We start from the raw sequence: 27951 nt of genomic DNA, 5'->3' as shown, positions 1-27951 counted from the left end.
TTTGCTGCCAGAGTTGATGGTACTTTCTTAGAGTCAAATAAAGATACCATTCCGATTTTAGAAATGGAAATATAACTATATAGTCTGAGTGTCTTTACTTACTTTCTATTTTAGGTCCTATTACTGCTGGATTGTGCAAGATATTTAACCGTGTTTTCTTTGAGGTATGACTTAAATATCAAACATCTTAAATAAGAAAAGGGAAACATTTTAGTTTTGGAAGTCAGAATGCCAAGGAGAAGGAAAAATCTTGGGGGAAATCCTTTTCGGAAGACCGCAAGCTCTAAGGAAGTTGTCGTATCCAGTGTTGCTAGTCATGAGGAGCCAACCACTACTCTTCCTTCCATGTGTGAGACAAAAGTTGATCAGGAAGAACTCTTCACCAGTATCTCAGAGATGTTTTCTGATCTGGATCCCGATGTAGTGTATTTGATGCTTTCTGAATGTGATTTCAAAGGTGAGAAAAAGTTTAGTTTGAATCCTTTGCATCATGTAAGAAGACTTCATGTACTATGCCATGACCAGCAGTAATATAGAAAAATGATTGCCTTCTTTCTCTTTGGTTAATTTATTGAGCATCTGCTATGGGCAAGTTATTAAGTTTGGTATTGTGAAGGATATGAGGAAGAAGAAAGCATAGTTTTTTCTGCTTTAAAGATATGTATAGTTCTACATATAAGATGTATGTATAGATACCATATTCTATGTTTTATTTCTTTTTATCTTCCCTCTAGAACAGGTTGGAACTACCAACATTTTGGACTGGATAATTCTTTGTTGTGAGTGGCTTTCCTGTGCATAGTAGGATGTTTAGCAGCATCCCTGGCCTGTATTTTGTAGATGCCAGTAGCAACCTTCAGCAGCCCTTTTGACAAATTAAAAATGGCTCCACCTATTGTCATATTTCCCTTGGGGAGCAGAATCATCCCCAGCTGAAAACCACTGTCTTAGGATGTAAGCTCCATAAAGACAGATCTCATAAAATATTTTTATTGCTGTATCCCCAGCCCCTAAAATAGCTAATGACTCGTATTAGGACCTCAGTAAATATTTATTGAGTGAAAAGATATTTTTATTTTTTTAGGGAGAGGAGGGAGGAGATGAGGGGGAGAGGGAGGGAGAGAAAGAGAGAGAGAATCTTAAGCAGGGGAGCCCGATGTAGGGCTCGATCCCACAACCCTGGGATCATGACCTGAGCTGAAATCAAGAGTCAGACACAACCAACTGAGCCATCCAGGTGTTCTGAGGGAAAGGATTGTAATTGTGGGAATGAGAGCTTATTAAGAGTTGATGCTAATAGAGTAGTACTTCACAATATTGGCTTTGGAATCAGGAAATCTGGGTTAGGTTTCCAGCTCTGCCACTACCTCTCTGGCTCTGTTTTCTTATTTGTTAATGAGAAAAATAAAAGTATGTACCTCATAGGACTTCCGGTGAGAACCGAGGTTTGTTTGTTTGTTTGTTTGGTCAAGTCTTCAGTATAGTATTATTAATAACTTGTAATAAATTGTTTAGAAGTATGTTGACAGACAGGAAACTATCAAAGTTGACTGAATGAGTAAATTAAATATTGCTTTAATACTTTAGTACTTCAAATGTTGATGCTCAGTATTGCTATTAGCTATGATTAGTATAAGATAAAATTATTCTGGATTGGGGAAGTTTTGGTAATGCATGATAAACTTCACTTTTATTCTTTATGCAGTCTGTGATGTGAGCTTAAGTATTCTGTTATGTATGCAGAAAAACAGTTTTCAGCAGTCTGCACAATGCTCAGAAATGACAGTGTATAGAGTTTTATGTGTGACTTCAACATTTATTTCTTAATGTTGATGTGTTTAAAATTTATTTGTTTCACATACACTAACATAAGCAATGAGGAATTACAAGAAAAATATATTGCCCTTACATCCTAACAAAAAATGTTTCTCTTTTCAAGGATCTTCTCTACATCTTGTTCATAAAAACTGATATTTTGAGCATTTTGAAATGATAACATTGATGAAATTGTATATTTTGCTTTTTAAGCGTAACAAGCATTTTTTCAGTGTTGCTATGATCTTTATACTTATTTTTTAATAGCTTCAAATATTCCACTGAAATGTTGTGCTCTAGTTTATTTAATTGTAACTAAGTTTTTCATGAATAATTAATACAGCACAGGACATCTTGGTACAAATCGCCTTTCCCTTCTTTTGGCTTTTTTTCTTAGTCCCAACGTTTTATTTCCTCATGTCACAAGGTAAGAACAGTTTTCAGCTCTTGGAAACGTGCTGCTGAATTTGCCTACAAGAGGTGTGCCCAGTTGCCATCCCTCCAGGACTGTATAAGTACCGTGGTTTCACCACAGCTGTTTCAGCACTGTGTAGTATGACTTCACGATTTTAATAGGAATAAAATTTTGCTTTGTCTTAATTTGTTTTTTCTTTAAATAAACAGGATTATTGAACATTTTTGCATATGGCTTATTAATTATTATATTCTTGTGTGAATTTTTATGTGTTTTTATTATTTTATACCATTGTTTTAATTTTTCCAACACCCTGTGTATCTCTTGCGTGATATAAATATCCTGATCTTTTACTTACTTTTACATAATACGGTGTTTTTATTATATACACATTAATTTTTTGGGTTGATCTTGTGGTTTTTCTATCATGTACATTTTCTTCATAGAAATACCTTTTGTGTTTGCTTTCTTTTTCTTCTTTTTTCCTTTTCCTTTTCTTTTTTTTTTTTTTTCTTCATGTTTAGGGCTTCTAACCTTTGTACTATTGCTATAATCTCCTAACTGGTCTCTCTGCCGGGCTTGCCCCTCCAATCCCTCTTTGTTTTTCTTCTTAAGGGAACATTAATTGGGTGCTTACTAGGTGCCAGTCCTTATGCACAGCACTTTTTCACGGATTATCTCATTTAATCCTCACAACAACCCTATGAGGTAGGTACTTTTATTATCCCCATATTGCAAATGAGAAAATCAAGGCTTACGCAAGTTAAGTAACTTGTTCGAGGGTCATAGCCAACAAGTAGGAATTTAAATGTTGGTTTTCTGACTCCAGACCAGAGCTGTTACCTACTGTGCTGTGCTTCATTTTCATATTTCCTTAAGACAAAGCACAAAAATAAGCAAAACTCCACAAATTTCAAATGCTTAACAATTCTAATGGCTCTGTATTTGTGTTATAAGGGAAAGAGCTCAGCATTGGAGTCAGACATACCAGGCCTGGCTCTGTCACTTAGTATCTGTGTGATTTGGGCCAAGTTAATATACTTTTTGAACTTTATCTTCTTCATCTATTTGCTAGATATACTAACCCTCATAGTATTATTTGAGGGTTCGTATCGGTGATATATGTAAAGCTCCTAGTTCAAATGTGGTGACAGATAGTTTCTTTAGAAAGTAAAATTGATATTTCTTACCTTGACATACAAGACTCTTCCCAATTTCACTTGATCTTTTCCAGTTTTGTCTCCTTTTATCCACCATAGTACTGTGTACCCATACTCCAACTAACTTCTCTTAATACCTTAAACATACTTTGTGTTTTCAAGACCAGCTTTGCCTTTCCTTCCTGTGTCTGACAAGTTTCTTTTTAATCTTCAAGTCCCAGTTCACATATTACCTTACGTGAAATCTTTCCTTACGCTCTTATAAGGCTGTTATGGCATTTGTGTATTACTAAAAATGTGCATTATTTAATCTATATAATAATATTATTGTCTAATTTGATTATCTTTAATTGCCTCCATTAGATTGCAAAAATCTCTTAAGTGTAGTAAAAACTATGTCTTATTTATCTTTGTACAATGTATATCCGATATATAGTATATGCTGATACTTATTTTTTGTATTAAGTGAAATTTATAGCATTAACCATATAAACAAATCAGATTTACAGGAGAGTACTGAAAATACTTTGTACTTAAAAGGACATGCAGTTGCTCAGTATTGAATAAATTAACTGGTTTTAGGGTCTTTATAAATAACTGTAATGTATATGATTATAGATATCTTTAGATACAATTTATAAATATTTTGTTAATTCACATTTATCAGAGACCTTCTACTTGATGGTAATTTATTAGCCTCGTTTATTACAGCTTGTCTGAAAGTAACAACATTGTATGACTCCATCATTCAAACCTTTCACTAATACAGACTGGTATACTAGTAAAATATTAAATAAAAAAATTACTTGACTATTTATAAATTTCTATATTCCACTCAGTGCAAAAAGTATAATTTTACATGGATTTTAATCAAATTGTATTTTACTATTTTCAATACACATTTATATTGTTGTCCTTGTTGTACAGTTGAAAATGCAATGGATTGTCTATTAGAATTATCTGCCTCTGATGCCAAGGTAGAAGAATCATCTTCAAAAAGCTTCATTGCTTCTGAGAGCCAAGTAAGTGCTGTGGGACGTGAAATAATGGAAAAGTATCCTCCTGAAGAAGAGAGTGAAGATTCAAAAATGGATTCATTTTTGGACATGCAGCTAACCGAAGACTTGGATTCCTTAATACAGAATGCTTTTGAGAAATTGAACTCTTCTGATGACCAAGTATACTCATTTTTGCCTTTGCAAAGTGTTAACAGTTTTAGTGACCCGAGTGCATTTGTAAATTCAGATGCAAGTAGCATGACTCCCATTCTTTCTACAGAAAATGTGGATTTGAACAGTGAAAATGTAGAGAATTCTGCCTCTGCATTAAGTGCAAACACCGTAACTTCACATTCTGTTTCAGATGAGTCCAAAAGTTGTAGAAAGGATGACACATTGGCATTGGAAGATTCTCTTCTCAGTGGTTCTTTAAATGTAGCAAGTGACAGTATGGTGGGTGGTAGCAATCGTGGTCAAAGACCTAAAGAGCTTTTAGAAACTGAGTATGTTGAGACTCCGTTCTCTCAAGCCCCTGTAGATTTGGATGACAGTGAACCTCAGGCTTTAAGCCTTACTGTGCAAAATCTGGGGCTTGATTTACTAGGTACAGGTGGGGATCAGAAATCTGCTTCTGTCCCTGATATGTTCGTACCTTCTGAAGAGTTCAATTTCAAACCGCACAAACATACTGAACTGCCGTCAAAGGGGAAAGATGTGAATTACTGCCCAGTACTTACCCCTCTCCCTCTACTGCTGCCTCCTCCTCCACCTCCACCAATGTGGAATCCAATGATTCCTGCTTTTGACCTCTTTCAAGGAAATCATGGCTTTGTAGCTCCTGTCGTAACCACCGCTACACACTGGAGACCTGTCAACTACTCTTTTCCCCCTCCGGTTATTTCTCACACTTCCCCGACAAAGGTATGGAGAAATAAAGAGGGAGCAAGTGCTTATCAAGTACAAGAAACCCCAGTTTCTCAGGTTGTAAGAAAGAAGACATCATCTTATGTTGGACTAGTTCTTGTTCTTCTCAGAGGGCTTCCAGGATCAGGAAAATCTTTTTTGGCAAGGTATGAGGTTTAATTGAGTTTTTAAAAAAGTATGATGCATGAAACTGAGCATTTATAACAGATAGAGAATATGAGTATGTGAAATGCTTTTGCTTAATAGATATGTTTAGTAACCACTGAAATCTTTTCACTAATTTTTTCTTACTTTGTGGCTGATAGCAGCACTCTTTTCTCCAGTTGTTTTTTATTTTATCTTAGCATGTCATTTTGGGAGACAGAATAGAAGAAAAATTTAAAGATGATTTCAAGATTGTGAGCTTTTGAAATCAGTAGAAATGGCTTTATGTGGAAGAGAACTAATTTGAGTAGGAGAAAAATAAGTTCAACTTTGATTATAGAGTTAAAAAGCCATAATTGGTTTTGAATTCAAGGAACAAAATAGGTTTGTTTTAGGTCAGTTTTCTTGGGAGTCAATCTTCTGCTTAGAGCATTTCCAATGTGATTTGTTTGAATATTATTATATTCTCACTTTTAAATAACCATACTTGAGTTCTTTATTTGGATTATGACCTTGTGAAAACTAGGAGAGAGAATTTAGAAGAAAAATTAATGAAAACAATTCCATTTATCATTCACAGGACTTTGCAAGAGGATAATCCTAGTGGAATCATTCTTAGTACTGATGATTATTTTTACATAAATGGACAGTACCAGTTTGATGTAAAGTACTTAGGAGAAGCACATGAATGGAACCAGAATCGTGGTAAGAATAGACATTAGATTCTGGGTAATATTAAGAGCAATATAAAGTATTTGTATTTTGACAGATATATAATTTTTAGGAAGTTATGATTCCCTTTAATTAAAGTTTTTAATTAAACTTAAAAAATAAAGTGAATTATTCAACTATATATAATATGTAAAATTATAATAATTGTTATGTTACATAGTAAGAAGTGAAGGAGGTCATTGTATCTCACAGAGTTGTTATGAGGATTAAAGGAGTTAATTTTTGTAAAATGCTTAGAACGTTGCATGACATGTTTAAGTTTTATTTAATGAATGGGAATCTTGTCACAAGTGTACCAGATTTTCTATATGGGTCTCAGAAGAGCTCAAGATGGTTCCAGTTGTCTCCTATGCTCTGGTTCCTGTTTCCTGAAATGGGATTGGTGTTGTTAACTGCTACTTTTTCCTAGATTGATTCACTTGTTAAGGGAGGCAGTGTGAGAGTAAAAGTGGCTCTCCTCAAACTGAATTTGTAGAGAGGTCAGAGACAAAACCTTACTATCTTTATTAGTGCAACTGTCTGTTCACTGAAGACAGTTTTATCATGAAATGTTATATTTTATGTTATGAACAGTTTGAATTTCATATGAAGAATTTGTAATACACATCGACAATATTTTCACCTTTATTTTATGATAAATGCACTGTATAAGTGATTCTTGAATTTGCCATCTGAAGACATTAAATTTTTCTGTGTTTTTTTCATGAACTGAATATTAAAGTGAGAACTCAGGAATGTGAAAATACTAACACAACAAAAAATAAAGAAAACAATATGATGTGGTGAATAGTCTTGGATATGGCAGTTGCTAGCTATGTGATGTTTTACAGGTTATCTACACTCTCCAAGGCCTATTGTCTTCAGCTGTAAAAGGGCTTAATAATACTTAACCTTCATGATTGTTGTTAAGGTTAAATGAGAAAGAAGGGCTGAGCAGCAGTTGAACATGCCCTTACTACTATAATAGTCCTAGCAATAATAATATTAAATTAATAGGCAGAACTCTCTTATTTATTAAAAAATTTTCTTAATGTTTATTTACTTTTGAGAGAGAGAGCAGGCAAGGGGCAGAGAGAGGGAGACACAGAATCTGAAGCAGTCTCCCAGCTCTGAGCTGTCAGCACAGAAGTCATGAACTGCGAGATCATGATCTGAGTTGAAGTCGGACGCTTCACTGACTGACCCACCGAGCCTCAGCAGGCAGAACTCTATGTTAAATAGCTTTATTGGGATAGTAATCACATGGTTTTAAGCATATTCAGAGTTCTACAACCATCACTACACTTTTAGAACATTTTTATCACCCCCAAAATATCCTACACCCATTAATAGTTACTCCTCATTTCTCCCCAATCTCTCCCAGCCCTAGGCAACCACTAATTTACTTTCTGTCTCTAGGTTTGCCTATTCTGGGCATTTCATTTAATGGAATCATATAAGCCAATTTGACAATAAATTATATTAAAAAAATACAAAAAAATAAGAGATTAAAGATATCAAATTCTAATAAATAAATAAACAGAATCCTATAATATGTGGTCTTTTGTGAAAGAAAGCCTTCTTTTCACTTAGCATAACATTTTCAAGGTTCATGTTGTAGCTTGTGTCAGTAATTCATTCCTTTATATGGCTGAATAATACTCCAGTTTACTGATATGCCACATTTTATTTATTCATTCATCAGTTGGTGAACATTTGAATTGTTTCCACTTTTGCCTATTATGCATAATATTGCTATGAACATGTATGTCTATGTCTAACCTATTTAGGAATTGCCAACTGGTTTTCCAAGGCGACTGCACCATTTTACAATCCTGCTAGGAGTTTATGAGGGTCCCAGCTTCTCCATAGTGGCACCAATAGTTGTTATTGTCTGTCTTTTTGATTATAACTATCCTGGTGGATGTGAAGTGGTAGCTCATTGTGGTTATTTATTTATTTATTTTTTATTTTTTTTACATTTATTTATTTTTGAGACAGAGAGAGACAGAGCATGAATGGGGGAGGGTCAGAGAGAGGGAGACGCAGAATCTGAAACAGGCTCCAGAATCTGAGTTGTCAGCACAGAGCCCGACGCAGGGCTCGAACTCAAGGACTGCGAGATCATGACCTGAGCCAAAGTCGGACACCCAACCGACTAAGCCACCCAGGCGCCCCAGCTCATTGTGGTTTTGATTGCATTTTCCTGGTGGTTGAGGCTGTTGAGCATTCTTCGGTGTGTCCTTTTGCCCATTAGTTTATCTTCTTTGGAAAGTTGTCTGTTTAATTTTTTTTCCCCCTGAAGGTGTAATTAAAAGATTTTCAATACATTAATTATATTCAGGTACAATTTTTCCCTTAAAAATTAAATGGGAAAAATTTTCCTTGAAAAAAATGCATTTTTTCCTAAGTATCTTGTGTTCTTTTTTAAAAATTTATTTTCTTATTGGGGCACCTGGGTGGCTCAGTCGGTTAAGTGTCTGACTTGGGCTCAGGTCATGATCTTGTGGTTTAGGAGTTCAAGTCCCCTGTCAGGCTCTGTGCTGACAGTTCAGAGCCTGGAGCCTGCTTCTGATTCTGTGTGTGTCTCTCTCTGCCCCTCCCCAACTTGCACTCTGTCTCTCTCAAAAATAAATAAACATTAAAAAAATTAAAAAAAATTATTTTTTTCATCATAAGTGTACTCTTTAATCCCCATCATCTATTTCACCCATCTTCCCACCCACCTCCCCTCTGGTAACTTTGTTTTGTATAGTGAAGAGTCTGTTCCTTGGTTTATCTCTCTCTCTTTTATTTTTTTCCCTTGTTTGTTTTGTTTTATAAATTCCATATATAAGTGAGATCACATGGTGTTTATCTTTCTCTGAATTATTTCACTTAGCATTTTACTCCCTAGCTCTATCCATGTTGTTGCAAAATGGCAAGATTTCATTATTTTTTATGGCTAAATAATATTCTGCTATGTGTGTGTGTATATGATATATGTATATATAATATATAACATTTTTCATATGTGTGTGCGTGCGTGTGTGTGTGTGTGTGTATGTATGTGTATGTGTATGTGTGTCACCTTTATCCATTCATCTATCAATGGACCCTTGGGCTGCTTCCATATTCCATAGTTTGGCTATCATAAATAATGCTGCAGTAAACATAGGAGTGCATGTATCCCTTTGAATTAATGTTTTTGTATTTTTTGGGTAAGTAGTGTGATTACCGGATTGTAAGGTAGTTATGTTTTTAGTTTTTTTGAGTAACCTCCATACTGTTTTCCATAGTGGCTGTACTAGTTTGCATTCCCACCAACCACGCAGGAGGGTTCCTTTTTCTCCACATCCTTGCCAACACTTGTTGCTTCTTGTGTTTTTGATTTTAGTCATTCTGACAGGTGTGAGGTGACCCCTCACTGTAGTTTTGATTTGCATTTCCCTGATGATGAGTGATGTTGAACATCATTTCATGTGTCCATTGCCCATCTGTATGTCTTCTTTGGAGAAATGTCTATTCATATCTCCTGCCCATTTTTTAATTGTATTATTTGTGTTTTGGGTGTTGAATTGTATAAATTCTTTATATATTTTGGATACTAGCCCTTTATCAGATAAATCATTTGCAAATATCTTTTCCCATTCAATAGGTTGCCTTTTAGTTTTGTTGATTGTTTCCTTTGCTGTTCAGACACCTTTTATTTTGATGCAATCCCAGTAGTTTATTTTTTCTTTTATTTTGCTTCAGGAGACATAACTAGAAAAATGTTGCTATAGTGGATGAAAGAGAAATTATTGCCTATGTTCTGCTTCAGGATTTTTATGGTTTCAGGTCTCACAATTAGGTCTTTAATCCATTTTGAGTTTGTTTTTGGGGATGGTGAAAGAAAGTGGCCCAGTTTCATTCTTTTGCATGAAGCTGTCCAGTTTTTCCAACACCATTTGTTGAAGAGACTGTTTTTTTCCCATGACATATTCATCCTCCTTTGTTGAATATTAATTGACCATATAATTATAGGTTTATTTCTGGGTTTTCTATTCTGTTCATTTGATCTATGTGTTTCTTTTTATGCTAGAACCATGTGATTTTAATTACTACTGCTTTGTAAAAGAACTTAAAATCTAGAATTGTGATACCTCCGGTTTTATTTTTCAGGATTGCTTTGGCTGTTCGAGGTCTTTTGTGGTTCCATACAAATTTTAGTATTTTTTTTTCTTTTTTGTTCTAGTTCTGTGAAAAATACTGTTAGTATTTTGGTAGGGATTGCATTAAATGTGTAGATTGCTTTGGGTAGTATGGACATTTTAACAATGTTTTCCTTCCAACCCACAAGCATAGAATATCTTCCCATTTGTTTGTGTTGTCTTCAATTCTTTCATCAGTTTTATAGTTTTCAAAGTACAGGTCTTTCACAACTCTTTGGTTAAGTTTATTCCTAGATATTTTATTGTTTTTGGTGCAATTGTAAATAGGACTGTTTTCTTAATTTCACTTTCTGCTGCTTCATTATCAGTGTATAGGAATGCATCCGCTTTCTGTACACTGATTTTGTTTCCTACAATTTTACTGAATTAATTGATCAGTTCTAGTAGTTTTTTGGTGAAGTCTTCAGGATTTTCTACATATAGTATCTCATGTCATCTGCAGATAGTGAGAGTTTTACTTCTTCCTTATCAATGTGGATGCCTTTTATTTCTTTATGTTGACTAATTACTGTGTCTAGGACTTCCAGCACTATGTTGAATAAAAGTCATGAGAGTTGACCTCCTTGTCTTGTTACTGATCTTAGGGCAGAAGCTCTCAATTTTTTAGCATTGAGTATGATATTGGCTGTGGGTTTTTAAAATATGGCCTTTATTATGATGAGGTGTGTTCCCTCTAGACCTACTTTGTAGAGAATTTTTATCAGGAATGGATGTCATACTTTGTCAAATGCTTTTTCTGCATCTGTTGAAATGATCCTATGATTTTTATCCTTTCTCTTATTGATGTGATATGTCATGATTGTTTTGCAAATATTGAACCACCCTGGCAACCCAGGAATAGATTCTGTTTGATCGTGGTGCATGATTTTTTAAATGTATTGTTGGATTTGGCTTGCTAATATTTTGTTGAGGATTCTTACATCTATATTTTTACGTTTATATTCATGGCCTGTAGTGTTCTCTCTCTGTCTCTCTCTGTCTTTTTGTGCTGTTTATCTTGTTTTGTATCAGGGTAATGCTGGCCTCATAGAATGAATTTGGAAGTTTTCCTTCAGCTATTTTTTTGGAATAGTTTGAGAAGAATAGGTATTAACTCTTCTTTAAACGTTTGGTAGAATTTGCTTGTGAAGCCATCTGGTCCTGGACTTTTGTTTTTTGGGAGTTTTTTTGATTAGTGATTCAATTTCATTGGTGGTAGTTGGTGTGTTCAAAATTTCTATTTCTTCCTGCTTTAGTTTTGGTAGTTATACGTTTCTAGGAATTTATTCATTTTCTCTAAGTTGTGCAGTTTGTTGGCATATAGGTTCTCATAATATTCTGTTACCATTATTTGTATTTCTGTGATGTTGGTTGTTTTATCTCCTCTTTCATTAGTGATTTTGTTTATTTGGGTCCTCTTTTTTTAATAAGTCTGGCTAGAGGTTTGTCAGTTCTGTTGATCTTTTCTAAGAATCAGCTTCTGGTTTCATTGATTTCTTCCATTGTCTTTTTAGTTTCTATATCATTTATTTCTGTTCTAATCTTTATTATTTCTTTCCTTTTGCTGGGTTTAGGTTTTGTTTGTCTTCTTTTTCTAGCTCCTTAGTCTTTTGTTATTTTTAAATTGGATTATTTGCCTTTTTATTACTGAGTTGTAAGAGAGTACATGAAACTTAAAACTTCCAAATAGGGGCACCTGGGTGGTTCAGTCAGTTAAGCTTCTGACTTCAGCTCAGGTCATGCTCTCCTGGTTTTTGAGTTTGAACCCTGCATTCAGCCTGTATTGGGCTGTGCGCTGACAAGCCCTCCGGACCTGGAGCCTGCTTCAGATTCTGTGTCTCCCTTTCTCACTGCCCCTCCCCTGCTCATGCTCGCACGCACGCACGTGTGCACGCTCTCTCTCAAAAATAAATAAACATTAAAAAAAAAAAACTTTCAGCTAATTTCCTTGTAAGGCGTACTTATTGTGCTTCATCATTAATTTCCTGAATAGGTCTAATTCCTGGGGGAAAAAGGTAGTTTTATAAGAAAATCTCTTATACAGTGTTTAATAATGTTTTCTTTATTTCAAATCATTACATCTTTGTGTGTGTTTTTTTGTGTATATATTATGCTTGTTTGTTTTAAAACTCATGTTTGGAATAATTTTTGATTTATGGAAAGGTTGCAAAGGCAGTATAGAGTTTCTGTATACTCCCCCCCCCATTTCCCTCTTCTGTTAACATTTTATATAACCATGATACCTTTGTCAAGACTAAGAGATTAACAATGGTACATTATTATTATTATTATTGTTATTATTTTTAAATGTTTATGTATTTATTTTGAGAGAGAGAGAAAGCACACAAGCAGGGGAGGGACAGAGAGAGAGGGAGAGAGAGAATGCCAAGCAGGCTCTGCACTATCAGTGCAGTGCAGAGCCTGACATGGGGCTCGATCTCATAAACCTTGAGATCAACCTGAGCTGATATCAAGAGTCCGTTGTCTACCCAACTGAGCCACCCAGGTGCCCCAACAGTGGTACATTATCGTTAACTAAACTCTAGGCTTTGTTTTGATATTAGTTTTTCTACTAAAGTTCTTATCCCTTCTAGAATCTTATCCAAGATACAGTGTTGCTTTTAGGATGATATTAAGGATAGCTTTTTCCCCATATATGCTGTTTATACATGTAATACACATAAAACTTAGATCAGTTTTTTAAAAAATATTCTGATTATAACTTTAGTATTTATTGTTTATTATCCAACACTTATCTGTACTTTAATTTTTATGTACTCAAAAGTGATATTTAGAAGTTGAGTTGTGAGTAAAATTAGCACATATCCATGATTTTCAAATTATGAAAACAAGGTCAGATTTCAGAATTTCAAGAGCATACTTAATACTGTTATAAAAAGTGATTTTTCATTTTCTGTTTGTGTTTTTCAGCAAAAGAAGCATTTGAGAAGAAGGTGTCTCCTATAATAATAGACAATACAAACCTACAGGCATGGGAAATGAAGCCATATGTTTCTTTGGTTTGTATCATAAATTATCATAAGTCAGTAGTAGTAAGTTTGAAATTATTGGGGGATGTTAATTACACAAGTGAATCTCAAGCAAACAGCCCTTGGACTGTCTATAACTGAGCTTTCTGTGTACTTAAGCAAAATGAAAAAAATAGGAATCATTTTTGCGTAAAACTGAATTTATTCAGTTTTCAAATTCTGAGATTCAGTTTTTAAACTCTGAGATAGTTTTTGTTTTTGATGTCTTTTATGAAAAGGTAGTGGTATTAAATTATAATTTTATGTTTGTGTGCATATGCATAATTATAATTTAGGTGTGTGTGTGTGTGTGTGTGCGTGCGCACGTGTGTATACACACAAAATCTTTTTTCCTTATTGCTATTACTTGGCAGAATCAAAGTTGGTGGTCCTTTGTTAGTCCTTAAATTTCTTTTGAAAGTTTGCTCTTCGGATAAATTCAGAATTTTATAAATTCAACTATTTTCAGTTCTCCAAATTTGCCATATATTTTTTTTTTTCCCAAGCTTTGATGTCACCTTTTTCAGGAAGTTAGCATTCATTAACTTACTAAAAAGCTGAATAGAGTACTCTTTCTGCTTTCCTGGCATCCTGGCTTACTTTTGTGATAGCCTTAAGCACACTGCTTTTATCAGTAGGTCATTGGGTTGGCTAACTTTTTTCTATGAAGCGCCAGATGGTAAATATTTCAGGTTTTGTGAGCCACATTCAGTCTCTGTCATATATTCTTTTTTTTTTTTTTCTTTTCTTTTCAAATGATCCTTTAAAGATATAAAAATTGGGGCAGGGGCGCCTGGGTGGCGCAGTCGGTTAGGCGTCCGACTTCAGCCAGGTCACGATCTCGCGGTCCGTGAGTTCGAGCCCCGTGTCAGGCTCTGGGCTGATGGCTCGGAGCCTGGAGCCTGTTTCCGATTCTGTCTCCCTCTCTCTCTGCCCCTCCCCCGTTCATACTCTGTCTCTCTCTGTCCCAAATAAATAAATAAACGTTGAAAAAAAAAATTAAAAAAAAAAAATTGGGGCACCTGGGTGGCTCAGTCGGTTAAGCATCCGACTTCGGCTCAGTCATGATCTCACAGTTCATGGGTTTGAGCCCCACTTCGGGCTCTGTGCTGACAGCTTGGAACCTGGAGCCTGCTTCTGATTCTGTGTCTCCCTCTCTCTCTCTCTGCCCCTCCCCAGCTCACACTCTGTCTCTCAAAAATAAATAAATGTAAAAAAAACAAAACAAAACTATCCTTAGCTCCTAGGCTGTACAAATACTGGCTAATGGGCCGAATTTGGCTCTAAGCCATCTATATATTCTTGCAGATAGGTCTGTTTTATTCATCGTTGACTCTCTAGGATATAGCACTGGGTTTGGCATATAGTAAATATGTATTTGTTGGCTTAAAATGATGAATGAATGAAGCTTTTGTGATTATGGGGTATTCTTTATTTTACTCCCTCAATATTAGCACATGTCTGGCACTTTAAAGCTCACTTTATGTTTCTTCAGTTAATGAATGTTGTGCTGCTGCTTTTGTGTTCTCAGCACGTCCAGCCTCTGCCTCCTTTGCTGTGTTTAGTGCAGTTGTACTATTTTGAAGGTGTGACTCTTCATTTTCTGAAGAAAATTAATGTCATTTGAGAGCAAATGAGATTTTACTTCTGTGCAGGGGCAGTAGAGGGAACAAAGACTCAATTTTAGTCCATTGGAAGTTGAAATTCAGTTTGCTTTCTGGCCTCAGGAATTCCTAATTTCTAGTCTAACGTATTTATCATGGGAAATGCTTTCCCCCTTACCCTTACTTCTCTGTATGTTTTCCTTAGCTTCCTGCTATCATCTTAGAAAGTTCTTTAACACTTCATTTTCCTATGTAGAAAATAAAGAAGGCCCTGCATTACTGAGTTACTGGTTTTCATTTAGCCTTCAGACTTCCATAATATTTTTCTTTCTCTTTTTTCTTATATAATAATTGAAATTATAAAGCTATTTTTCCATTATTGATTCCTTGGCTATTCCCAATTCTACTTAGAAGTATGAATGACAAGGGGCGCTGGGGTAGCTCAGTTGGTTTAACTTCCAACTTCTGCTCAGGTCATGATCTTGCAGTTTGTCAGTTTGAGCCCTGAGTCAGGCTCTGTGCTGACAGCTCAGAGCTTGGAGCCTGCTTTGGATTCTGTGTCTCCTTCTCTCTCTGCCGTTCCCCTGCTTGCATTCTTTCTCTCTCTCAAAAACAAATAAACATTAAAAAAAAATTTAAAAAGTATAAATGACTGCTGCTTATCATAGAATGCCAAATTCATTTTTTCTTCAAAAAGAAGTAGTTATAGGAATTACTGTAGAGAAGGAGGATCCCTTTTTGCTTCTTTTGGTAACAAGATAATGAGAGCTGTGGGGGAGTGGAGTAGATTGGAGATAACAGTCTAATACTATCTTGACTGTCATTTACAAAAGTAGTTAAGTAGTGAGTTGAGTAAGTAGCGAGCAGTCAGGTATGCTTAGTGGCATCTGGCAAAACTGATTACTTTGTTCTATGTATATATGTGTGTGTATATATATATATGTGGTTATATGTACATATGTGTAGTTAAATATATATATATATAACGTATATATACACGTATATATGTAGTTATGTGTATATATGTATATACATATACATATGTAGTTTCCCTTGTGAGTTATCATATAGCTTAAGGTAAATCAGAATCATCCCAATTAATGTAACATTATTAAGATTTACCTATTGATATGGGAATTGGAGAAGTCTTTAAATTCAGTCTCTTTTTTTCTCTCTCTGTGTATGCATTTAAAATTAATTTGATCCTGAGAGCTATATGACACTCCTTTAGGTCATTAGAGACCAGGGCTGTTGCCAGGCCCTGAATAAAGTGTATGAAATTTGGTATTGAGGTGAGGAGATAGAAGTGAATAGAGTCATTACAGGGTATTATGTCACTTCCTACTGTGGTGTCTTGGTTGATTTTGGGACTTTTCTGTCAGAATGGCAGAAAATAGCAGTGAGTACTTTTGGCATCTTGTCATAAAACTGAGGGGGAGGGGATCAGTAGTGGGAGATGAGGTCAGAGATGTAATGGTGGTTGTGGAGATGGTAGGGCAGATTATATAAGGGCTCATAGATCACTGTAAGAATTTTAGATTTTACCGTGAGTGACATGGAAGATGTATTAATCTGCTCAGGCTGTCATAGTAAGATACCACAATTGGGTGTCTGAAACAACAAAAGTAGTTTGTTTTTTTTTTTTCACAGTTCTGGAGGCTAGAAATCCCAGATCAAGATATGGCATAGTTCTCTGGGTGAGAGTTGTTTTCTGGGCTTGCACATGGCTGCCTTCTTGCATGTTCTCTTATTGTATATAGTGAGTTCTTTGGTGTATATTCTTGTATGCATACTAATCCTATCAGATCAGAGCCTTACCCTGATATCCTCATTTAATCTTGATTACTTCCATAAAGGCCCTATCTCCAAATAGAGTCACATGGGGTGAGTGAGGTTTGAAGGGACACAAACATTCAGTCCATAACCAGGTTTTAAGCAGAGTAGTGACGTGATCCATGACAGTTAACAGGATTGCTGTAGCCCAGTGCTGAGAATAGACTTGGGGTTGGGGCTGGAGTGGCAAGCATGGAAGCAGAGAGACTAGTTAGAGGGCTGTAGTTGTAATTAATGTAAGAGATCATATAGCTTAGACCAACATGGTGGCAGTGAAAGTGATGATGAGTAATGATTAGATTGTGGATATATTTTTGAAAGTAAAACCAACTGAATTTCTTGTTGGATTGATATGGATGTGAAAGAGAGGAGTTCAGTGTGACATTAGGGTTGGTTTTTGGCCTGTGTAGTTGGAGGTTGCCATGAGCTGAGAATGATGGCGAAGGATTTAGATAGAATAGTTTTGGAGTAATGGATTTCAAAAGTTTAGGTTTGAATATGTTAAGTTTGGTGAATAGGTAGTTGGATCTACGAGTCCAGAGGTCAGGAGTGAATTCTGAGCTAAAAATAGGTATTAGAGTCATTAACATATGGGTGATATTCAAAGCCAAGGAATGGGATGATATTACTAAAGAAGTGAGTATAGATTAAGAATAGAGGACCAAGGACTAAGTCAAGGACTAAGCATTCCACTGTGGGAAGAGTTGTGGGTGGAAAAGAAGGACTAGCAAAAAAAGACTGAGGACACATTTTAGTGGAGCTGGAGGAAAAGCAAGTATGCAGGAACAAAGTGTCGGGAGAAAGAAGTGGTGAGCTGTGATAAATGCTGCTGAGAGTCAAGTAGGAGAGGACTGAGAATTAACTGTAGCATTTTTCAATGTGGAGGTAATTTGTGGTCTTGATGGGCAGTTTCAGTGGAGTAGCCAATTGGAGTGGGTTTAAGAGAAGTGATGAGAGGAATTGGAGATAGAGTGTAGTAATTCTTTTGAAGGCATTTTCCTGCAAAGGGAAGCAGGAAAATGGGGAGCTGGCAGAGGAAAGGGGATTAAGAGTAAGATGGCAGAAATAATTGAATGTGATAAGATTGATTCAAGATGGAGGGAAAAATTGATGATAACTCAGAGGGGAGAATTGCTGAACTTGGTTACTCTTGAGGTGGAGAGAGGAGATTGGATCTATGCAGAAGTGTAGGGCATAGCTTTTAGATAATGGTCCTATTAGAGTTTTGAAAAATTGAATGAGCTATTATTTGAAATAGCTTCAAAATTATAAAAGTAATGCATGTATGATAAATATTCAAATTATAGAAAAGAGTGCCAAAAAGTCCTACTCCTTTGAGGTAGATGCTTTTAATAGTATTTTTTAGAATCTTTCCAGAAGTTTTCTATATTGTGTAAAAATGTGTGCTTAATTCTTTTTTACCCAAGTGAAAATTATGTATCTTTCTTAACAGTTTATATTGGGGCCTTTTCTTTTTAACACATATAGAACTTTCAAAATTTCTGTATGTATTTTCATTGTATGGTTGTACCTTCATTTATTTAGCCAGTTGGATATTAATAGTCACTGTGTTGTCTCCTTTTGCTATTACAAATAATAATGAACTGGATATCTTAGGGGTGTGTGTGTGTGTGTGTGTGTGTGTGTGTGTGTATTTGCAGTCATATAATAATTTATTAGTAGCATAAATTTCTGGAAGTTAATTGCTGGATCGATGAGATTGTGCATTTTGCCGATTTAACAAACCCATCACAATTAGATAATCTTTAGGTTCTTTCAGTTAACATGCTATGAATTTGGAAACAATTCCTTTAATTTCATGGAAGTAATTATTTTTAAATACATTTGTCTTTTTTGTACACAGTCTCAAAAACATAAATATAAAGTTCTTTTCCGGGAACCGGACACATGGTGGAAGTTCAAACCAAAGGAACTTGCAAGGTAAAATGTAGAGACCATCTAACACGTTTTTAATTTTATGGCAGTGATAGAAAGTCCATCTAGATTTTTTCTCTCTATAAATAATCAATGAAACAAAATAGATTGGATTGCAGCTTTTGTAACAAATTTTGTATTTCCTATAGACTTTCTTTCTCAGTTTTTGAAGAGTTTGTATCTTATTCCTAATACTGAGTTAATTAACAGAAGAATTACAATTGTCTTATATAGTCAGTACTTTATTGCTTATTAATAATATAATGTCAATATTTGAAATTAGAATAGACCCTGGGGATTGGCATACCTGAACCTTGTGCTATGGGAGGAGTAAATCATTGTAGCTGCCTGATGACTTAGAATACTGAAAGGAAGTGAAGGAGGTATAGGTGGAAAAGGTAGCAGATGTCCAACTATCCAAGTATTGCACTACCCTCCCCTCTCCTTGCCCATCTCCCAAAACTTATGCTTTTTTATGTGATTATTTGACTTGAATAAAAATGTTACCCTACGACATGGACACATCATGTGTTTTGCTTTGTGCTCTGTATTCCCTTAGAGATAGGCATAACTGGAGTTTGGTCAGGGTATTTTCTTCTTGGTAATTTTAACTAATTTTAATGCTAACTAAAGGGTAACCTAATTTTACTGTATTCATAATGTTGTGCAACCATCACCACTCTCTGATTAGTGAACATTTCCATCACCTCACAAAGAAACCCTGTACCTGCTATTAGTCACTCCCAATTCTCCCTTTCCTTTGGCAAATGTTAATTTGCTTTTCTGTCTCTGTGGATTTGCCTGTTCTGGACATTGCCCATAAATGGAATCATACAATATGTGGCCTTTTGTGTCTGACATCTTTCACTTAGCATAATGTTCCAAGGTTTTATCCCTATTGTAACATGTATCAGTACTTCCATTCCTTTTTATATGCTTTTGATACATTACTAGATTTGGTTTTCTAATATTTTGTTAAGGATTTTTGCATCTGTATAAATGAGTGACCAGTAATTTTTTCTTCCTTGCCCTTTCTTTGCCTGGTTTTGATAGCATGGTTTTGGGTTGATAAAATTAATTAGAAGGTGTTTCTTCTGTTTCTCTTTTCTGAGTTTATGTGAGTTTGAAAGTTTGATAGAATTTACTTATGAAACTGTCTGGATCTGGTGATTTCTTTGTAAGAAGGTTCAGTCAGAATTTGTCATTACACCAAAGTTTTCAAATTTATTTAGACTTTATTAAAATAATTATAGTATTCTCTTACCTTTACATTTCTGCTGCATCCATACTTACATTCCTCTTTTTAATCTGAATGTATTTATGTGTGTCTTCTTTTTTTCTTGATTATTCTCACCAGAGATCAGATTTTTTATTAGCCTTTTCAAATAAACATCACTTTGCTTGCTTAATCTTTCTATTATAAGTTTGTTTTATGTTCAATTCACTTCTGCTTCTCTTTTATTCTACTTCGTTTGCTTTTTAAAAAAATCTATTTTGTTTATTCTGTTATTTTTATAAGATTTCATTTGAAAGTTTAGGTTATTTTATATGAGCATTTGATGCTATGAATTTCCCTAGGTACTATGTTTAATGCTCCTAGAATTTTAATATAGAATACTTTCTTTTTATCATTTACTCCCTTATTTGCATTTTGATTAATTTTACTTTTTAACCCTTGGGTTATTTAGAACTATGTTTTAAAGTTTCTGAAAAGGTTATTTTTAAATTCATGTTTTTAAAAAAATTCATTTTCAGTTTAACTGTAGTAGGTAAGATTGTACGATTTGTGTGATTACTAATTCTCTGATAGTATAAAAGATACATTTTGTGACCTAGTATATTGTCAGTGTTTTATAAATGTTTCCTGTTTGCTTGCTAAAGATATATGCTTTGTTATATATAGTATGTTATAGTATGTTAATATATTATTAAATCATGCCTATTCTGTTGCTCACATCTTTTTAAAAAAATTTGCTTGATGGATTAATGTTTAAGGGAGGAATGAGGAAATCTGCATGAGAGGGTGTGCTGAACTCTCTCTCTGTTATGTTGAGTATGTTCATTTCTTCTTATATAATTCTGCCTATTTTCACTTTATTCTGAGGATATTTTTTAAAGTGCTTAGAAGCTTAAAATTTTTATATCTGTCTAATTGAACCATTTATCCTTGTCAAGTGATTTTCTTTTATCCTTAATGTTAATTTTAGTTATAAAGTCTAATTTGTCTAATATTAATGGAACTTCACCAGCTTCCTTTTAGGATTTGAGTGTTATTTCTTTTTCCATACTTTTACTTTTGAACTTTTCAGTGTCTTTACATTTAGGCATATCTCTTATAACTAGTATGATTAGGTTTTCAGAAAACCTCTGTCCATCTTTGGCTTTTTGTTGCTAACCTTAGTTCTTTTATAGTTATTTTGGTTATTCATATAATTGGTCTTGCTTCTTACTGTCTCACTCTGCACTTTCTCTTTATCTCACCTTTCCTGTGACTGTTTTTCTCCTATCGCAGAAAATTATATATTTGACTTCTTTCCCTCCTATTATGCCTTATTTTGGATTTTTTTTTCACTGAATGCAAATTTCTTATTTTTTCTTTCTCTATTAATTTGGAAATTATATACACTATTTTTATCCTTTTAATGGTTACATTAAAACTTTTATCATGCAAACTTTAAATTTAAGGTTAAACCATTTTCTTAGCCTTCTCAAAAATAAAAATATTTTCAAACATTTTAACTCTGATACTTACCTGCCTTCCAACTTATGTGCTATGATTGTACAGTGTACAGACAATGTGTGTTTTCACTCATACGGTTATTGCTTTGTCCTTAATTTTTCTTGCATCATAGATCTTTCACCTGGGAATTTCCTTCTGTCTGACATTCATCTTTTAGGAATTTCTTTACAGTATAGTTCTGTTTCATGTCAAACTCATTTTTTTTTTTTAATCTGAAAATTCTTTTATTGCCTTCATTCTTGTAAGATACTTTCACTGGGTGTATAGATTCTAGATTGACAGTTTCTGTTATTGAAGATAACGTTTAATTCTCTTTTGCCTTCCATTACTGTTAAGTCAGCTGTGATTCTAATACTTGGTTTCTTTGTCAGTAACTAGGTTTTTTTTTTTTTCTTTCTTTCTTTCTTTCTTTCTTTAATTTCTGGTTACTTTCAACATCATCTCTTTACCTTTGGTGAATGACAGCTTCAGCACCGTGTTTCTAGTGGATTCCTTATTTATCTTGTTTGGGATTTGTTGGGCTTCAGAGATCAGGGGATTTGTGTCTTTGATCAGTTCTGGAAAATTCTCAGCCATTTTTCTTTAAATTGCTTCTGTCCCATGTACTCTCTTTCTGGGACTTGGATTAGATGTATACTGCCTTTTTGTTCTGTCCTCTATGTCTATGTCTCTTAACTTCTCTTTCATATTTTCTATCTCTGCTTCTCTGTGATCTGAAACCAGACAAGATTGAGGTAGGTAAATATGAAAGCCAGATTTGCCAGCATGGCAAATACTAATTTTAGCCCTGGGATCCAGACACTGAGCCTTGGATCCAACCCAAGATAGGAGTGTTGCAACTGAGATGTTTTCATGAAGATTAAGATCCTTGAGAGACTAAAGCATACCATCTGGCCTCCTGGCAGATGCAAATCCAGACGTTGTATGAAGGAAAGCAACCCCAGTTTAAGGCCTAAGGATCCTTTAGTATTAGGTTCAACGGAATATGAGTTCATAAAAATAAAGAAATAAGCTACCATGAGTGAAAGCACAAATACAACAAATTTCATATTTGGATATCCAGAGACTTCAGATACAAGGAATTTTTTTTCTTTGCTTGAACTTAAAATGTATTCAAATATACATTTGGTTAAATTGACTTGGGATTCAGTTTTATTGTAACAGGAGGGCCCTTTGGACATCTAGTCTGCCATAGTGGCCTAAGTGGAAGACTAGTAGAATTTTTTTTACTTACTAGTTAATAATTAAAGTCTTGAAGTAATGGTCATACTCTTATGAAGTTTTTTTTTGCAGAGCTTGAGAATAGCTTCTTTTAAAGTTATTAGGATCTGTTGTTTTTTTCCAAGTTGATAAAAGATGTTTGGAAAAGATTATATGGAATGATTTAAAAAATGGTTATTTAAGACATCTTGAATAAGATGAAAATTAGAGTCTGTATATATTGGGTCATGACAAACCAGCTTAGATATTTTTACATATTAGAAATAGAGCATTATTTTGTATACGTTAAAAAAAATGAAAAATATATCATTGTTTTTCTTGGTGTTATGTGTTCCATTTTTTTTTAACTTTAATTACCAATATTTCTTCTACCCTTTTCTGCCCTGGAATTTTTAGGCGTAATATTCATGGGGTAAGCAAAGAAAAAATAACAAGAATGTTGGAACACTATCAGCGTTTTGTTTCAGTGCCAATAATCATGAGTTCTTCAGTTCCAGAGAAAATTGAACGTATTGAGTTGTGTGCATATTATTGTGAGGACAGAAGTACTAGGTAGGTTAAAGTCCCTGTGTACAAAAATTCAATTTGAAATATAATTTAAAAAATTTTGTAGCTTGTGAAATCACTGCCAAATAACTTTAAAAATAAAAATAGATGTTTGTTATTTGTTGAGTTTAGATCATTGTCTTACCTGAAACAAGATGTATATGGTTAGTAAGAGAAGTAAATTTATGTAAGCAATGACATGGGATTTTGTGGGTCCCAGGGTTTGTGGGTCCTCAGGGTTTTGTGGGTCCATGTTTACACTGTGAATACTCCTGCTTTCTTTGTGTAACTTCCCACTATTCCAATATTTACTGGTTATCGCCTGTCATTATTTTGTGTTTCTTTAGGTATTAGTGAAAATACTCTTTCAAGTTAGTATTATAAAAATTGATCATTAATGAAATGCTTTGAATAAGTAATACAAGTCATAGCCTTTTGAAAGTTTGCAATCCAGCATGGTACTGATTCTGTTAAACATTTAGGACATATAAACAATTGAATAAGTAGGTGAGTTAAAGAATAACCTTAAATATAGATAGAAGTCTAAATCGCCCATACTTTTTGATGATAAGGGCTGGTGAATCTCTATTAAAAAAGGAGATGGGAAGTGGGGCGCCTGGGTGGCGCAGTCGGTTAAGCGTCCGACTTCAGCCAGGTCACGATCTCGCGGTGCGTGAGTTTGAGCCCCGCGTCGGGCTCTGGGCTGATGGCTCAGAGCCTGGAGCCTGTTTCCGATTCTGTGTCTCCCTCTCTCTCTGCCCCTCCCCCGTTCATGCTCTGTCTCTCTCTGTCCCAAAAATAAATAAACGTTGAAAAAAAAATTAAAAAAAAAAAAAAAAAAGGAGATGGGAAGAGAAAATTCATAAATGCTCTTTTATTGAGGAGCAGTGTTGCAAAGTGGTTTAGAGCATGGCTCCTGAGCTGTTTCCTGGCTTCAAATTCCAAGGCTTTGTAATCTTTGACAAATTATAGAATCTCTCTATACTTTAGCTCTTCATTTCTAAAATGGCAATCATAACACTTTGTTCATAAGAATTTCATAAGGATTATGAATTAATACTTAAAAGGGACTTAGAATAGCATCTGGCATGTAGAAAACTCAGTGTTAGATGTTATTTCAGTTAGGAAGCTTCATGAGAGAGGTGGGACTTTGAGAGCTCCTGGAATAAAGAGAGAAAGGAAGATGAGTTGATAAATTGACTAAGGAAAAAGTATTGAAGTTGAAAGTGTAATGATTAGGCAAAAGTGCTGTTGAGTCTGAAATTAACATTGAGGATGGTTTTAAAAATTTAACAGGTGACATTTCAAATGACAGCTCTCCTCCCTTTCTCTCATTTCTCTTAGTTGTGCAAATCATGTTGACTCTTCGTGACTTTGTAAATGAAGCTTAAGTATTTTCCTCTGTAGCAAATGACAGATGTTAATAGAGGCAGACCTAGTTTCACACATATTAAGCTTAAATGGTTCTGAGAGAAGCCAGGTGTCCTCTTCTGAGAACAAATTTAGAACCTTTAATATTTAATGCATATGAACACCTTAACTGAAAATCTCATGTTTTTTATTCGAAAAAAGTTTGAGTGCTTCCTATATGCCAAGCATTGTGTTAGGTGTTAGGGTTACAATGAAAGGATGTGTTCATAATGTACTAGGAAAAGATCACGATTAGCTTTTATAATTTTAATTAATGTAGTTTATTTATAGAAGTTTTAGAAGAAATGTTAAGTGTCTTGTCTTTCAGTGAAATGCTTTTTTAATTTAAATCATAATGTTAATAGCAACATTAAGAGACTTCCTTATAATACTGTAAAAAAAAATCTTACAGCCCAAGAGACAATGAAGATATTACCTCTGAAAAAGAAGAAAATGTTTTATCCTCATCTTTGAAGCATCTAGAGTTAACTGAAGTGAAGAAACTTGAAGGGACCAAAGAAACTATATTACCTGAGAATGTTACATATCTGTCTAATGCAGATTTAAACAAAGGAAGAAGAGAAATAAGTGGTATGAATCCTAACATTCAGAGTGCTTTCATTCAGGAAGTTTCAGACATGTATTTTTCTGATTCTGAAAGCAAAGGACAAGCAACAGAAAAAAGTGAGAAAGAAGAGCAAGTAGAAATGGCTTCTGAAAAAGAATATAGTAAAACTGATGCTGATAGTTTTGTAGAGAGAGTGTCACCAAGTATTTGCTATGGTGAAAATAATCAAGACTATGATCTTTCAAATACTATACCATTTCAAAATGAAAAATCTTCACCTGGTGAAATATTGGAAGAAAGAGCCATGGTAAAGAAAAAAGCCTTTGGAAAACCAAAAAGCAAATCAACTTTGGAAAAGTTCCCAAGACATGAGCTATCAAATTTTGTTGGTGATTGGCCAGTTGATAAGACTATTGGTCAGAGGACAAAAAGGAACCGAAAAACTGAAAAAACTTCATCTGTACAAAGTGACAAAAAGTATAATCGCCCTCAGACACGCAAAGTATTAGATAATAGTCTATCTGTGAATATTGATCACATCCAGCAGCGAGAATCTCCACATGAAAGTACAGAGGAGGACAAGAAATCACAGTATGATGATGCTTCAGAATCTTTCAGTCACTCTCAGTTTGATCTGTATAAAAATACTGAAAAACAATCATTCAGCATTGTGGGTGACTGGCCTTCATCTGATTCTTTAGCTCAGAGAGAGCACAGATCAAGAATGCCAAAAGACAGCTTAAAGGAACCCAACCTAGAATTTGGAACTAATGACAGTTTGAATGAAATAGCCTTCTACACAGCACATGAGGCCTGTTGGGGCACAAGCCCTGAAGAACTAAAAACACTGGGTAGTTCCAGTTCTACTCTAGGAAGTTCTGAATCGCTATCCAGTGAAATGGCCTGTGAGAATAAAACTTGTCCAAGTAAAAAGATTCATAGACAAAACACATTGTCTCTTACTTTTACCAATAGTGGGCCAACTATTCCTGGAGTAGTAGGACCACAAACTTTAGCAGAATTTCCAGACGGAAAACTTAAGAAAGTCCCTGGAATAGAGGAAGGCATGTGTACCCAGACTGAACCACAGGATTTTGCTCTCTTATGGAAAATAGAAAAGAATAAAATTAGTGTTTCAGATTCTGTGAGAGTATTAACCGGACGATTAGATGGATTTAAACCAAAAGCTTTCAATATTAGCACAAAATTAGACATTCAAGAAACAATTCCGTATAGGGTAATGTATGATAAAAGCACATATGTTGAAGAAAGTGAGCTCACCAGTGCTGATGAATCTGAAAATCTTAACATTCTTTGTAAACTCTTTGGGTCCTTTTCATTAGAAGCCCTAAAAGACTTATATGAGAGGTGTAACAAAGATATTATTTGGGCTACAAGCCTTTTGTTGGACTCTGAAACTAAATTATGTGAGGATACTGAATTTGAGAATATCCAAAAATCATACGACGAAGCACAAATTGGGCCGTTTTCTCTGGGATTAAATTTGAAGGAAATTATTAGCCAAAGAGGAACCTTGGAGGATTCTATTTCTTCTGTGCCAGAATTTGGCCATGGCACTGTTGTCAGTAACACTAATGTGCAGTCTACCTGTGATTCAGAAAAGGGACACTCAGAGCAGGCAGAAATAAGAGCTATCACTACTGAAAAACCAGGATTCATAACAGATTTATTTCCTAATGCCACTACAGATCTAAAGAATACTAATGAAGTACTTCCTGGTAGTCAGGCAGAACTTCCAGGTTTATATAACATTAAGCAGCCTTTTCCAGGGACTCTAAAAGCTGCTACTGCTAACGATGTGAGGGACATGGAGAAGAACCTAGAAGTCACAGAGATTGGAGACAGTATACATTCTTCTTTGAATTCGTCTGATGTTTTAAACTCTGTATCGAGCACTTCAAATCTGGAGTTAAATGAAGAAGTTGATTTTACTGACTCTTTTGAAATAAAGAAAAATGAAAATCTTCCTAAGACTTATGTGAAATTTCCAAACACTGAGGAATTTATGAATGAAGATGAACAGGAAATGGAAAAAATTCTAATGGCTGAGAGTACTTTGTCAGCTGGAGTTAGTGAAGAAGATAAAACTGAGATGTTGAATCCCATGCCAATGATGGCCAAATCTCTGACCATAGACTGTTTGGAATTGGCATTACCTCCTGAGCTGGCTTTTCAGCTCAATGAATTATTTGGCCCTGTTGGTATTGATTCAGGTAAAGAAAAAGATTACCTAAATATGTATCTTTGTGTGAATAGAAACAGATTCAGGGTTCTATCTCCATTTTGAAATTATGTTCTATGTTAACTGAAATATACCTTATTTTTGACACATTTGTTTATAGAGTATTTCAAAAAAATGTAATTTAAAGAAATAGTATTTATATGGAGTTTGTGTCCATCCCTGCATATGTTGAAAGTTTTCTGGGTATTTACCTCATACTTATTTGCAGAGTTGAACCTTTTTGAATCTGTGGTGCTACTCCAGATATACTTAAGGCAAGACTAATTTCTTAGAACACACTTCTTGAAAAGTCTTGACTAATGGAAATGAATATCTTAAATATATTCAGGTAAACTGATGGACAGGAATAACTTAAATATATGAAGCATTGTATAATTGCACCCACCACTGTGAAAACAGTGACATAGCACATAAAAAAATTATTCTAGGAGCTTTAGAACTAGAAATATAGGTTAGTAGTAAT

The 27951-nt window shown here is 34.7% G+C and overlaps 1 protein-coding gene across 6 annotated transcripts in view; it reads left to right on the top strand.

The window, feature by feature from the left end:
- Window positions 1-27951, top strand: part of N4BP2 (NEDD4 binding protein 2) — a 74458-nt gene that overhangs the window by 14303 nt on the left and 32204 nt on the right. For 5 of the 6 annotated variants that reach the window (XM_043604723.1, XM_043604732.1, XM_043604751.1 and 2 more), the window contains exons 3-9: window positions 115-457; window positions 4318-5458; window positions 6037-6161; window positions 13271-13359; window positions 18670-18746; window positions 23098-23253; window positions 25070-27459. In XM_043604723.1, the coding sequence (XP_043460658.1) occupies window positions 229-457; window positions 4318-5458; window positions 6037-6161; window positions 13271-13359; window positions 18670-18746; window positions 23098-23253; window positions 25070-27459 (4207 nt within the window). In that variant the 5' untranslated portion in view covers window positions 115-228. The remainder of the gene's footprint in view (window positions 1-114; window positions 458-4317; window positions 5459-6036; window positions 6162-13270; window positions 13360-18669; window positions 18747-23097; window positions 23254-25069; window positions 27460-27951) is intronic. The other variant, XM_043604760.1, reaches the window with a different exon arrangement.

This window comes from Prionailurus bengalensis, chromosome B1 (assembly GCF_016509475.1).
Source record: "Prionailurus bengalensis isolate Pbe53 chromosome B1, Fcat_Pben_1.1_paternal_pri, whole genome shotgun sequence".
Lineage (NCBI taxonomy): Eukaryota > Metazoa > Chordata > Mammalia > Carnivora > Felidae > Prionailurus > Prionailurus bengalensis.
This window is presented reverse-complemented; position numbering and strand designations above follow the sequence as displayed.